The sequence below is a fragment of the Centruroides vittatus genome, unplaced genomic scaffold (genome assembly GCF_030686945.1).
Source record: "Centruroides vittatus isolate TY-2023 unplaced genomic scaffold, ASM3068694v2 contig_1863, whole genome shotgun sequence".
NCBI classification, from domain to species: Eukaryota; Metazoa; Arthropoda; class Arachnida; order Scorpiones; family Buthidae; genus Centruroides; species Centruroides vittatus.
Genome location: NW_027121147.1, coordinates 1,329,507 through 1,345,240, shown reverse-complemented (window position 1 = coordinate 1,345,240; position 15,734 = coordinate 1,329,507). Strand labels below are relative to the sequence as shown.

The 15,734-nt window shown below is 32.2% G+C and overlaps 1 protein-coding gene across 1 annotated transcript in view; it reads right to left on the bottom strand.

Annotated features, from left to right (window-relative positions):
* The window catches only part of Arp3 (Actin-related protein 3), a 41,594-nt gene extending 30,202 nt beyond the window's left edge, over window positions 1-11,392 (bottom strand). The window contains exon 1 of the mRNA XM_067264379.1: window positions 11,254-11,392. Coding sequence (XP_067120480.1) covers window positions 11,254-11,297 — 44 coding nt within the window. The 5' untranslated portion in view covers window positions 11,298-11,392. The remainder of the gene's footprint in view (window positions 1-11,253) is intronic.
* Between the last annotated feature and the right edge of the window lie 4,342 nt (window positions 11,393-15,734).

Below are 15,734 nucleotides of genomic sequence, written 5' to 3'. Positions count from 1 at the left end.
CGGGCGGTACACCACGGCCCTAACCACCTTTGCATCTGATCCCAATGTAGAACTGGAGTTCGACAAAGCTGACATCATCGACACTACGCCCCACCTGGAGCAACTAAAATGGCGGAAAGCTATATCCATCTGTAAGGCTAACCACCAGACCACATGTATAAATCGGAAGGATGAGATTAATCTTTCTGTAGCATGGCAGGCCCTCATAAATGATCTATAAATAGCAACATCAGCGCACGAATGCGCATGACCACCTTAACGTTCGTTTGTTATTGATTCGTCGGAATTTTTTCTCTACCTGAAGAAGAGCTATTTGGAAAGCTCGAAAACGTTTGTGGAAAGAAGATTTTTTCACGCAAATTACACCGGTAACAGGTTCAGTATTTAGAGTTCACTGTGCATTACAAAAAGAGGCCCTTGAATTTTATAAACTTCCAAAATTCCAACCAAGTATTACAAATTATCTAGCCAAAATACATCAAATGATCTGTAATATGGTTGAAATTAAAGAAAGCAAGAGATTGTCATGTTTAAACAGTCCAACATTTATGCAATATGATAAATGAAAGCTTTTGGTTATTCAAAAACACTATTTCAATGCTTTCTGGGGCTTAGTTGTATAGTTTAGCATTTCTGTATTATTCTATCAAGTGTGATGATTTCTGAAATTTTTTAAAAATGCTAGAATTAGAACATGGAACTATAACAGAAGCTAATAAACCTTCTCTGTTACTTCTTGTCAATTGTGAGGTACATTCTACTGAAACAATTAATATTTATGTTAAAAAAAATTTTAACATAGATATTTTATTCTGATTAATAATAATTGTTTCAATACTTAAGTATTTTCTTACTTATCAAACAGTATTTTGTCCTTTATTTTACTTACACATATACAGTAGAGCGTCGTTTATCCAAATCAATTGGGGAATGGGGTTGTTCAGATAACTTATTTTTTGGATAACCGATTATGTACGAAAAAATATATTAACCTATCCTATGTTGAAATTTTTCTCTGTTGCGTGTCACTTTGAATTTTCATCGATTTTAAGCATAACGAAAATTTTTGCAATAATAATCGTGGCTATTGTATCGTTAAAAATTATTTCTTTATTTTGTACAAAACAATCAATATATTGAAAAATATAAAAACAAAAAAAATTATACTTTAGAAGTTAATCTAGTATCAAAAACATTCGATTCGGCACGACACAGTCCAACTGGAAAGCTTTCGGTTAACCGACGTTCCAGTTGATCAGCTTTCGGATAAACGACACTCTACTGTACTAAAGATGCCATGTGACTTTGTTGTATCTGAATAGAATTGAGGCAGATGTTGCATTTTTGAAAATTTTTCAATTAGTATTAGTACATATAAATTATTTTTTACTCCATCTAACCCAAGTGCTGACACATGTTTGAATATGTAGGTAATTGCAATATGTATGAATGAGTATGTGAGATTAAAAGAAAACAGTTCATGGCCACACAAGACTTCAATATTTATTACAATTGCTGGAAAGAAAAATTGGCAATCCTGCACAAGATGATCTTACTAATGCTTTGCCTCAATAAAATATTCTCTATTTTTACATAAATGGCCACATAACTGTGCCAAAGATGTGAAATGCAGAAAAACTTTTTGTGGAGAACCTAGTAACATGAATTTTATGATTAAACTTTGTTTTAAACAGAAAGAGAATTTTGAAATTTAGTCACAAAATCTCTATCTTGGATTCTCCACAAAAAAATTGTTTTCTACACTTTACATCTAATACTTAAGTTAATCAATCATTTCCAGTCCTCAATTAATAAAATACCTGGCCTGAAACTCACTGCTTGATATCCAGAATTGAATACTGAACATGCAAATTTAAGTTACATTTTATTTTTATGAAGCAATAGCTAGTCTTCAATTCATGTGCAATTCTCTTAATGCATTTATTCGAATACTATATGCCACTTTTATGGTATAATGATGTTCTGATGAAGGTCACTAGACACTAAGGAGAATTCAATTAAAGTATATTTGTTTAAATATGCTAATTTCAATGACTATCTGCCATATTAACTGAAGACTAGTAGTAAATATACATATATATATAACTATTAATAAGAATATATATTTTTCTATTAGTTTAAATAAGAAAATAATTGAATTTTCAACAAATCTATAAAATATTGTTTTAAACAATCCAGAGCAAGTTTATATTAAATTATGGTCACAGATTTCTTATTCATGCTATCATATTTTATCTGACAAGGTCTATGACTATATCTGTCTGACCACTTTGAAAAAGTTTATATTTTCCGTAACAGAAAATTGATGTCAAGTTTTTTTAATAATATTCTTCAATTGTATTTTTTCATAGGCTTAATATAAACATTTCTCTCTTTATCCTTAACTTACATTGCCAATAATAATGGTTAGAAACTTACTATATCTTCACATATTAAATATGATTTCTTTTATTCTAAGATACTTTTTTAAAAGCCCTTTTTGTTAGTCTTTAAGATGCATCTTGTAATAAATGACCTTACATTTACAGTAAAAAAAAACCCAAAATCAGCGGTAATTGTAAGTAGACTATATGAAGGCATTATGCACCAATAATGTTGGCTATACCGCTCAAGTCATCAATTCATACAAGCTCTGCTAGTAATGAGATTTCATTTAAATTTTTAACATTATGATGTAGCATTAAAATAAAATAAAAATTATTGTAAATGTAAATGAGCATAAAAATAGAAATGCCAAATACTAGTTATTTTGTAGCATTTATACTGTTTTTCTAACTTATTTGTACTTGACTTAAAACTTCGAAAACTTTTATAAAATAATGAAGAAATAGTCAGTCAGTCCATTAATAATAAATTTAAAATATTTGAATAAAAATAAAGCTACTTGATCATTACAGAAATCATAACCACTATTGTAAAATTAAGCATTTAAATGGAAAGAATATTTTTTACAAAAATGCTAAGAATGAGTAAGTATTGCACTACAACCTTAGACACACAAATCTCTTTTTCCAAACTCTTCAGATCTGTACAGCTGTTTGCTTTCTTACAAATAAAGATGAAAAAATTTTCATTAAACCCTATTTCTTCTGGACCCTTTTCCAGTCATTTTCAGAAATATCAACTGCCTTTTGTCGTCACTGTGTTGATACCAAAGTATGAGTTAGAAAGTCTGAAAATAGCAGGGTTTAATGAAAATTTTTTATTTCAATCATCAAAAAAGCAGATTAGTTGTAAATACAGCCTTAGACTGCTGCAAAACGTTAACAAAAATTATAAAACACTCACTCACAACTGGGTAAACTTGATAAAAAACATCCACAAAACCCAAATAACCAGCAAAAAAAGGTGACAGAGCTAACATTTTCATGTGTGTTGAGTGGGCGTCACCAGACTAAATGACCCCGCAACTGTTAAAACAACAGGGGTTTGCCATACAAGTGTGGAGAGGTGAGGTGACAAGAAAAAGAGAGAGAAAGGATAGTAAGTTTACAGTTTATAGAACAATTTCCATGCTGGGGGAATGAATCTGTATTGTGAAAGTTAATAGCAGTATTTTTGCAGGTAGCCTTTGAAATTTACAAGGCTGCCTGAAAAAAATCCCCGAATTTTTTTGCATTTCTCAACAGTTCAAGGTTCCAAGTTCAAAATGTAAAAATCTTGGAGGACATTTTTTGATCGATCATCACGCTTTCTCTTTGTTATACAGGGTGTTTCAGTACAGCAGTTACAAACTTTCAGGAGAGATAGAGTATACCTTGACGATGGGAAATCACATAGCAATGCATGGTCAGAAACACTTTCCTGGCACAGTAGTGACGACACAAAACACAAGAAAGGAAGGACACGAACAGGGTGAGGAAACATGTTTATTATTCTTAGTACAGCAAAAACACTGGGATGTCTTTGGCTGGTGTAGCAATATCTATACAGCATCTTTGGCTGGTGGTGTACACCAGCCAAAGATGTCCCAGCATTTTTGTTGTACTAAGAATAATAAACATGTTTTCTCACACTGTTCGTGTTTTTCTTTTTTTGTGTTTTATGTCGTCACTACAGCTCCAGGAAAGCGTTTCCAACCATGCATTGCTATGTGATTTCCCATCGTCAAGGTGTACTCTATCTCTCCTGAAAGTTTGTAACCACTGTACTGATACACCCTATATATAACAGCTAGGAAAGTAAAAATTATTATGCATTACAACACAATCCAAACCTCAACAAATTCTTTATTAGATATGTATGCCACCGTCTGTGTCAAGCAATCCCAGTTATAAGTCTGGTCTTTACTCTCAAATAGAGTTTGCTATCAGATCGATGTAGATAAAATTTGGATTCATCCAAAAGCATAACAGAATCTCAAATGTTAACACTCCACTCAGCATTCTGTTTAGCCCAGATAACCCAGTTGTCTAAGCATTTTATTCATCAGTAATTGCTTATTTGAACAGTAGACTTTAAATCCATGTTACCCAGTTCTTATACTAACGAAGATCGCGGAGGCGATCGAAAACGTTAGTTAATTGGTGGTTAATGTTCGTATTGAGTACCGGAAATTTAAAAGGCTTAAGAAGTTATATTGGATCTTATACTAATTATGCTTATCTGTTCTTTCCACTTTACTTTCAGTTCAGAACTAGCAGCATGTTCTCATAGGCAGAGATGCTTAATCATCCCATCCTGAAATGGCATATTCCCATGTTAACCTCCTGATCCAACTTCTTTCCTCAATATTGCCATGTTCATGTCTCCTTTGTAGCAAATACATAATTGTTAATTAATCACAATGTATACTCTGTAGTACTTCATGAGAGGATAAACCTTTAGCATTCAAAGCAATAATTACATAATTTTCACATATTAACTGTCAAAAACTTTTCATTTTGCTTACAAAAAAGCACTTCCTTCATATAGGTTTTTATACCAATGGAATAATCAAAAACGCTGTTGCAGTAGACTTAGTTATTCAATGAAAAGTGTTTTCATATTTATGATGTCACGGGTAATGAAATCTGTATAATTTCTTGCAGGTCTGCAGCAAAATGATACTTCAATCTAAAAAATACACACATTTTTCTGAATTTTACAGATGATATAATTTCCATGGTTGCTACTATACATACTTTAATTGCCATTATATAATCAAACTGTTAAAATTCTAAAGTATAAATCATTAATTCCCAGATTTTACTCTTCTAATTTAAAATTCAAGTCAATATGTATTACATTAAATGGTATATTAAGAAAACTTATAATTATTTGCAGATATTAACAAAAAAAATTATATGTTAAATCAAACTGTCAAATTATTTTATTGATTGCCTTGCTTATTGCCTTGAAAATAGCTAACAATAACAATCTAACAGCTGAATTAGTTTATTATAAATTAATTTTTCACTATTATAATATTTGCAAAAAATTATTCTGACATGTCAATTTCTTAAATACTGATTTAGTATAAATCAGTTAAGAAATTGGCATATCAATCTTAAAATTTATAACATAAGTAAATTTAAAAAAATGAAGTAACTTGTTTTCAGCTACTAACTAATTGAACATAATATATTAAATTGAACAACTGAAGTGCCTTTGACCGGTGTGCTTCTTCTCTCTCTCTCTCTGTAAATCGCAAACGTTTTCGAACTGTATATAAGAATATAATATAAGAAACATAATATAAGAAAAATATCAACTTTAATACATAAATTAAACAGGTTTTTAAAGAATTGAAGCAGTCAAGTTTTATTTTTAAATTACTGGTAGAATTTGAAAATGAAGTGACATCTTTGATGATGATAATCTAGAATGTGTATATGCATTTGTGTATATACTATTATTATAAGATTAACACTACAATGTCTTTCAGATAAACATTTTCATTATCTTAAATTCAATCTTCAGATCTGTTAAAGTTTGAATAGAATATCAAATTGAAATTATGCCTCTGCCACAGACTGCACATCTCACTTAGACCTTTGTAAAATTGTAGAAATTTCAAAATTTCATATATTCTAAATCAAACACAAATTGCAGTCCATGTCAGTTACAGGTTTTCATGTGTTTTGTATTTAATGTCTTATTTGAATTTAAATGAATCTGAAGTCAAAATTCTGAAGACATTAGCGAGGTTGAGGCAGAAGTTTTAAATGTGAAAACGTGTACGTCGGATGTTCAGCACCGCTTTCCTGTAAGCCTAGAAGTTTGACAATGGCGTTTGGAATATCAAGCATGATTCCACTGACTTTCCAAATGCCATTGTCAAACTTCTAGGCTTACAGGAAAGCGACGCTGAACATCCGAAGTACACGTTTTCTCGTTTAAAACTTCGGCCTCAACCTCGCTATTTATCTGAAACAAATTTTATTCTGACTCCTGTAATAGGATTATTTATTTTGTAAGTAAAAATGGAATCACAAATCAGATGAAGTTACATTAATGCACAATTTTTTCATGCAAATGATAAACATTTTCACATTAATTAAACTACTGAAAAAATTTCAGAAGTCAATTCCTAAAACTTTCAGTAAAAACAAATGAATTGCTAAACAGTAGAGTCAATTTTTATCAGAAAACTAGCTGACCCGGCCACGCGTTGTTGTGGCTCAAAATGTATATTATAAATGTGTAACACTTCCCCCGTAAAGGGGATTTCAAAAAATCCCTTTTTAGTGTATATTCTGTTGACGTCACCTATTAAAACGCAATTAAAAACGCAAAAAACCGCATGTAAAATAGTATAAATAGAAGCCGAGTTCTTCACAGTAAGCCTTAATCCTGTCCCTTTCCCCCGTAGGGAGAATTTCGACATGTATATTATATAAAAGCACGTGCATATTCGAATGCAACGTTGTGTCAAAATTTCAAAGGAATCGGTAGGAACAAACAAACGTTATATTTTATTTATATAGATAGATAGAAAATGATCTTCTTTAGTCCATTCTCACAGAAAAGCATAATGCCTCACAGAAAAGCAAACTTAAGTCGTCAGAAGTTAGCGCCATCTGTTGGACATGAAAGCCTTAATCCATATATAAATATATTTTTGAAAGGGGGGAAATGGTGATCTTCACATATGCCACAAACCTTCGCGGGAATGTATTAAACAACTTCCCAAAGTTTCATGGCAATCGGATAAATGGTGTGGTAATGCATGAAGGACAAACACACACACACACAGACATACATTCGTTTTTATATATATAGATGTATTAAACCAAACAATCGCTGTAATTAATTGGGCTATTTTTCTCTACTATTAATAATTAGATATTAATAATTTGGTATTAGATTTTTTGAAAAAGTTTTTTTTTTTTGGGAGATAAACTTATCCCATCAGATAATAACATTAAACAGACATTTTTTAAATATCTGAAATTAACAGATTCAAATCTTACACAGTAAATAAATGGCATTTAAAATCTTTAAAAAATGGACATGATGCATTTAAAATGAAGCCACGTAGAACTAACTACTTAAAAAGTTTTACTTTTCTGGTTTGTTTTCTGTTATAAAGGAAAGTATTGGAATTGTGTCAAATTTGCAGGATATTTTGCAAATCTCTGAATTTTGAGACCTCCCAAAACCAAAAAATGTCAAAAAATGAAAAAATAAATAATTCCCTGGATATATGAGTGTGAACTTGTGTGTTTTGGTGTATATTTCATTTAATATCTCACGATTGCATAATGATTAAGAAACAAAATTTGGCATGGTAACCTGTATATAAGGAGCATTGATGCTATTAAACTTTGATGGTTAAAGGTTGAGGGAGGAGATAGATGGGATTCTGTGTCATATCAAGGTCAGACTTAAGATTTTGCTTCTTATTAACATTTACAACTTTTTTTTATAAAATTCATCTCTACTTATTAAATCCTATGGCTGGAACTATCTTATAAACACAAATTTACACCTTTCTATCAATTTCCTGTATTCACTGTTTGGAACAATGCCATAACATTTACATATATATAGTATATATTAAAATACTTAATCAAAGAAAAACTACATTATTCCGAACTTCAAACCTGCTTTAGACATTTGATATAAAATCTGCTTAACCTGATGCCAACCCCCCCCCCAAACATGACCAAAAATGCTCTTTTTTTTAAACAGCAAATGCTGGAAATTTTCATGTTTATTCATCTCTACCTTCAAAATTAACCTTTTTGCCAATTTATATTAATTAATAATATAAAAGTTAATTTTTTATTAAATATCACAACAGATGGCACCACAGACAATTTTAATTTTGTACTAATATATCTTAGTGTTTTTCACCAGGAAAGTTATGCAACTTGTTGCTAGTTTTTTTCATATACGACAAATAATAGGCACAACTTTAAAGTTTTTGTTAAACATTCTTACTATTGTAATCTTAGTTCCAAGACAAATGAGTTTAGAATTAGGATTACAATAGTCTTTTCATTTGTGCAAAAGAAAACATTCTCTGATGATAAATATTTCTATTAAAAAAAAAACTATGTAAAAATCCTTTTGTAAGGAAAATTTTTTAAGATATTCAAAATCTTTTTGTCAAAATTTACATTAAGAATGTGTGTAATTTACAAAAATACACACATTCTGTAAATATATATCATACTCCTACCTTGAACCAAACAGTGCTAATATTTCTTCTTTAAAATCTCCTCACTAACGTTTTCGAACCTTTGGTTCTTCTTCAGGTGAAACGAGAAGCTATTCGATGGCAAGAACTTTTTTAAAAAACGAATTCCGAAAGGATTGTGCGTGTACGTGGAACTTTCGGAATTCGTTTTTTAAAAAAGTTCTTGCCATCGAATAGCTTCTCGTTTCACCTGAAGAAGAACCAAAAATTCGAAAACGTTAGTGAGGAGATTTTAAAGAAGAAATATTAGCACTGTTTGGTTCAAGGTAGGAGTGAGTCTGATTTTACAGTGTGTTAGGAAGTTCGTTGTAATATATATATCATATTACCATATTTATTCAAATCTAGGATGCACCTTAACTTCAACAAGTTCAACCACAAATTTTTTAAAAATGTAACAAACTTATAACAAATTTGCCAACAGAATTAGTTCCATTGACAGATTTGTTCAGTACTTATTGCACAGTAAAATAAGTCATATAACATTGTCTTCCAGAATACTGAAGTCAGTAACCTCTTAACTTTGTGTTAGATTATTCTGAATCAATACTGGATTTGATGCTCACATTTTTCTATACTAAATCAAATCAGTGCATTAAAATGCAACATTTCTTGAAAGATTGTTGCACAACTTTCTCTGGGATTTTCATCCAAGTGCTTACAACGTTACTTTAATAGATTAATGAGAGTGAGCTATGTTTACCTCTTAAATATTTATTATTTTATGATAGTAATAGGTAATACTTAAGAGGTCTAATAAATATTATTCTAATAAAATCATTAAAATAATACAATGTAATAAGTGAGAGAAAAACACACATGGAACTAGAGATTGCTAATTATGATCTATCACATCAAATCTAAGACAATATTTTCAGAGATGATAAAACAAGAAAAAAGTACATTTTACAATTTGAATAAATATGGTAATTTTCACATTAAGATTTATTGTGTTACTTTTGAATAGTAAAGATAATTTAAAACATTTTTGCAGGGTTTTCTTTATGATTGTTTTTAAAATATTGAGAATAACTTTTGTAGCAAATGAAACTGAACACATCTGAAGTTAAAACTTAAAATTATTTGTAAATAGGTAATTTACACAGCCAGATGTCTATATATAACCAGGATTAGTTTTGTGTCAAAACACACCACTATGTTGTACCAGCATATGCCATAAAAAGTACCAATAATCAGTACATAGTATCAGCAATTGAACAGTAAAAACAATTCTATATATTCAGTTACCATATATGCATATCAGCAGTAATTTTTTCAGAAAAAGAGCACTGTACATAACTAGTTAAAAAAATAGGCCATTAAGTTGGATATTATTGTAATATGCATAGTTCATTTTAAGAGCTGCCAAAAGTAATACCATCCTAAGCAAACTTATTTCATATTCATTGTTATAATCATCTGTTACATTTATTTTATTGAGTAAGAACAATTCTGTTAAAACATTTTTTCCCCTATGAATTTTATAATCAATTTTTAAATAAATAGTTTTAGTAAAGTAACTTGGAAATGAGCTGTCATGTAAGCATGCAAAAAGAATCAATCTATGCTTAACGATACTAGAGTTACCATACATCCGTGTTTAGTATGGACAGTCCATACCATAAAGGCTCTATCTGTGTCCATGCCGTACTTAGAAAAAATAAACAAAATGTCTGTACTTTTCAACCAATCATGCAGTTGACAGTTAAATCATAACCACTTACATTTAAATCTGACAAGATGCTAAATTTTTGATGATTATTATTGTATATCACTGACTCAACACCGGATTGTACTAACCAAAATGCTCTACCTGTTACCGGTGTGCACTCTCTACACAACCAATTATTATTGTAATTGTTGGCTAGGTGGCAACATTGTATAAGCAAATGTAATAGCTGTTGCTTCGAGAACACATGCACATTCATTTTAACATTTTTTTTAAACTCAATAGTACTTGTTGTCTAAGTAGTAAAACAATTTTCTTACTTAAAACTGCATTCTGTGCCCCAAAGGAAACTGTAAATTGAAACTTTATATTATATGCCTGCATTTACTAGATTGAAAAATACGAATAAATTCCTTTCATTCTGACTCACCGTCAGAGTACTTTTAATGCTAATACATCCGATATTTTGCCTTCGACTATTACAGTAACCCTAATGACACCGTAATCGAGAATAACAAGGAAGTATTCAATCCTTTGTTTCAGGAAAACTTTTTAAAAATTCTTCAAAAATAGTAATAGTAATTTATTAACATTACTTAGTCATTGCTCTATCTTTATAATTTTTAAATATGGATTTTGTTCACTGTAAAGATGCAAAAGATGAACATTATTGGAATTAGTCACTATATTTCATAAAATTATTAAATTAAAAACATCTTATTACAAAATTGAATAAAAAGTTGATTTTTAACAGAAGCATATTTTGAGTGTTACTTATTTTATAGGAATGTCAAGTATTTTATAAGCTTAAACCCAATAACACTTTATTGATATCTACTGACATTTTTCCAATTAAAAACTACATCCTTCATCCGGTTTTTAAAAAAAAGTCATTAAAATTAATATTAGAAATATTTTAAATGTAATAATTTCTCACCCTGTCCCATTATCAATTACTACGGCAGGCATTCTTCCTGCCATGGTGCTTTGCCCACTTAAACTCGGAATTTTGTCAAAAGAAACTAAAAAGTTCTGAAAAAAGGCGTTAACTACCGCATGTAATAGATAATATGGAGCACATGATTCACGACAATGTTGCCAGGCGCTCGCTTAAAGCTAAGAAAATAATTATTTAACCGTATATGGTTATTAATGTAAAAAATTTTAAAATATATATGATAAAATAAATTAAAATATTTTTAAAATCTTATTGTTTATTTACAAGTTGTGTGCAAAATTTTAAAATATTTATGAAGTGGATTGGTTTTTTTTTAACTCTTTCCGCCCTTTTTTTTTGTAACTCTTTCCGCCCAGTGGGCACTAACAAGTAAGAGGGCCTCTTATAGCAAGCCCATTATGGGTTCGGCCAGGCCCACAATGGGGCGGCCGGGTGGTGAGGGACGGGGCCCGACATATCCGAACGGACCACTCCCGAAAAATTCCTGGGAATTATTCGACCCGTTCGGATTCGATCCCGGGTCTCCCCAGAGCGGTAGGCTACCACCTTGACCGCTCGGCCATCCGGCCGAAGTGGATTGGTTAGCACCGCAACGTATAGGCGATGGGTTTTCTATATGGAAACCATCTTCTACTTAAATATTAGACACGTGGGAAAAACGCAAAAACTTCTCACACTACACCCATTAGTCGAGCCCATGACCAATTATTTATGTTCAGTGGTTTTACCCATTCGGCCACTGGTAAAGAACTGTTGACTGTACTGTACGTACGGTTATACTGTAATAACGTATTAGTTAATACAATGCTAATTAATAATTATAGCTGTTAATCGTATAAACAGTTCAATAAAAACAGTGGTATAATGCAATTTTTGTTAGCTTGCGTAAAACAAATATGCTTTTTTCATATTCGGACAAACCGTTCACCACTCGGCTGCTTCATTTGGGCATGGCCGAACCCGTAATGGGCTTGCTAAGAGGCCCTCTTAGTGCCCATAGAGCGAAAAAAAATTTTTTTAAACCCACTCCCAGAAATATTTTTGTGGCTTTACCTCCGTCCGGATATTATTCGGATTCCAAGGAAGGTAGACTGCCACTTTAATTAATTGCTTGGGCACCCGGCCGTGAATTAAAAACACTTTTGTCATGTTTCTCGTGTATTCTACTAGTCCCACAATGAGAATGCCAAGTGGTGAACAACAGAACCTATCAAACAATCATGAATATTTTTGAAAATTCTATTCATATTTGTACTTTGTCAGCTTAACTGATCGACTAAAGCTAATTATTTAAGCAAGCAAGATGATAAAAAAAATGTTGACGCGTTAGAGCTGATTTAAAATTTATGCAAATAATTACCGTATAAATTTTGCTGTAATCAGCGCCGTAACTAGCCTTTTATTTGCCCGGTGCGAGCTTCTTAACTATGCCCCAAAACTATGACCCAAAACTTGGTTCAGGTCATTTCTGCGCCCCACCCAAAGTCTGCACCCTGTGCCTGGGCACCGCTGGCACCGCCCTAGTTACGGCACTGGCTGTAATTAAGATCTAATAATTAGTTATGCTGTATATTTTATACTGAGAAGCCATTTTTGTTTCGCTGAAGAAGTGTGCTTTATTATACAATGGCATTTCAATATACTAAGCCCAGATAACCCATTTATAACGACAGAATGATTAACAACAGTCAATTTTTGAAGTAGGAGTTTTGCATTTTTCATAGACAAGAGCAATGACTGTTCCCGATAGAAAACCGGCTAAGAGCCAGATTTCTTCTTTACAAAAAAGTTCATTCTATGCTGATGTCAGGGGCTGATCCAGGCAGGCTGACACTGGTTTGTGAGAGTGTAGAGGCAGAGATGCTGTGCAATTAAATGAGAAATAAAATCGGCGCATTCCGCCACTACAGGTTAGCAGTTCAAACTAACACGACAAACTACAGGCAGAGTCATAGAGCCGTGCAAGTCCTGACGGCGAACAATGTCGTTGTAGAAGAAAACAGTATAATCTATACATATGTATAGATTATACTGTATAAATATGTATAGATATAACAGTATAAACTTTAAATATGAAGCTGAATAAATATAGATAAATATCTTTATTTAGCTTTACGTAATTATGGAGGCATAAAAATTCTAACATTAAACCTAATGTTTACTTTTAGAATTTAATTATTTTCTATAAGTTTATGTCGGGTTCCTTTTCTCCATCCGGCCGCCTTATTGAGGACTTGACCGAACCCTTAATGGACTTGCTAAAAAAGGCCCTCTTAGAGCCCAGAGGATGGAAACAGTTTTAAAAATTAAGGCAGTTCTGATGTTCCTGTGGAGTGCATATCAGGCATTCTATACATTTTTCGTAGTTTGTGAATCTCTAGAGCTTGTTTATTAATTTACTAAAACGTCAAAGTTTCATAGAATTTTATAGTATTTGCAGTACAGCCTATACCTTACGCTCTCAAATAGATCACAAGTTTAAATTACTCCTCAGGCTGAAATATACCCAAATCCCAATTGCATTAAAAAAAAATAAATCCTCAGTACTTAAGTGAGCTCATTCGAATTACGTTTTTTAAGCTAAGAATTACAGTAAACAACCTGTTCAAAATTGTAACTGTGTAAATTAATGAGTCACGTTTCTTGTCTGTATTTACTTTTTTAGAACTCGTTTTGGTTTTCGTTTAACAACTCATGCGTCCTCTCACACCAACACATACTAAAATTAATTTTGAAAAAATAAATCTATAGATTCGAATAGCCCTCACAAGATTGATAAATACACATCCTAAACGGTTTAAAAAATAAACCGATAGTGGATCTATTCGAGTTCGTACGGTTTATTCTCCTTTGTCTTTTTCAAATTTAACAACTATTTTTACATCATTTATTGTACAACTGATATGTACTGTGCAATAGTTTCAAGAATAAAAATGTGTATTTTTGTAGTTGCATTTTATTACAAATAATTTGCTTCATATTGAAGTTAAACGATAAAAGACAACAGAAATAAGCCATTTTGTTATATGTATTATTCTCTTTTAATCTAAGTCTGCCTTTTCTGCACAAAAGCTGGGATATTTAGCATACCGCATGATCTTTAGTCTAGTCCTTTGGGCTTTTTAACCCAAAGGACTAAACTGAGGAATATTATGATTGGAGATTGGAGGCATTACGAGTTGAGTCAGGTTCTGTTCTCTGGCTGAATCTCGACTGTCAGAGAACAGAACCTGACTCAACTGTAATGTCTCCAAAAAGTGGGTTATTTCGCATACCGCACTTTTTGTGCAAGGAAGATCACGCTATGACAGACTTAGATTAATGGCCTGGGTAGGTATAAGCTAAGTATTGGTGGACGTAAAGTACAGTCCTGTATGCCCGCCGAAACGACAGTTATAGAGATGCGATTCTCAGACCTATTGTCATATAGTATGCTGGAGCTGTTGGTGATACTTTTCTCTTCATGGACGATAATTAGCGACCATACAGAACTCGACTAGTGGACGACAGGTTTCTGGAGTAGGGAATCGAGTGCATAGATTGGCCAGCATGCTATCCCATTGAGCACGCATGGAATGCACTTGGTAGCGGTCTTCGTTCCCTGAACACTGGGAGTTCGGTCGTGGGTTCATGCCTCGCTCAGACGGGCTGGTCACGTAGAGTTTTCCAGCTTTTCTCCACGTCTATAACGCATAAATAGGGGCCAGTTTCCCTTAAAAAGACCTCTCGGGAGGCTTTATTTTCCCGCGTGAGTATGGCTATTTCATCTACGGCCGGCTACTCGGACGCATGCGTTCAATATATCGCTCACACGGAGTCATAGCCTATAATGAGTTGCATATAGGCTATGACTCCGCATATTATGCATATTAACCATTGTATGAAAGACGAAAGGTGCACTTGGTAGATGCATTGCAGCTCGGTCAGAACAAATTCAGTAATATAGAATGCTAAATAAAAAATGTAATTGGCTAGGACGGCGTACAGTATTCTGAGTATTTGAGGCTATTACATGCTTTACATTTTGTTTTTTTTAAACATAAACTTTAAATTGAATAATTTCAAATAAAACCGAGAAATTATTTATTGTGACACTGCACTGTCACAATGCTGGGTTAAAATTTTTAATCATATGTTTAATTAATTTATTTAAAATATATCTTCTCTACCTCAAATTAATAGTTTCTTTCCCCCGTATGTACATAATACTTTTCCTGTTAGCAATACAATCGTGCCGGTCAGGTATATAACGCCTTTTAGGGACAAATTTTTGAATTGAAATAACGTAACTTCCAGTTTTACGTTAATCGGGGCCTTTTGCCAATAATCTTTCCACACCTGGTTTCAGCATTCATCTATCTAATTCTGTTTTCGAGATTTAATGAAGGACAGACAAACAAACGAAGAACAGTGGGAATTTATAGGTCTACATTTTTTTTCAAATTGCAGCCCAATTATCA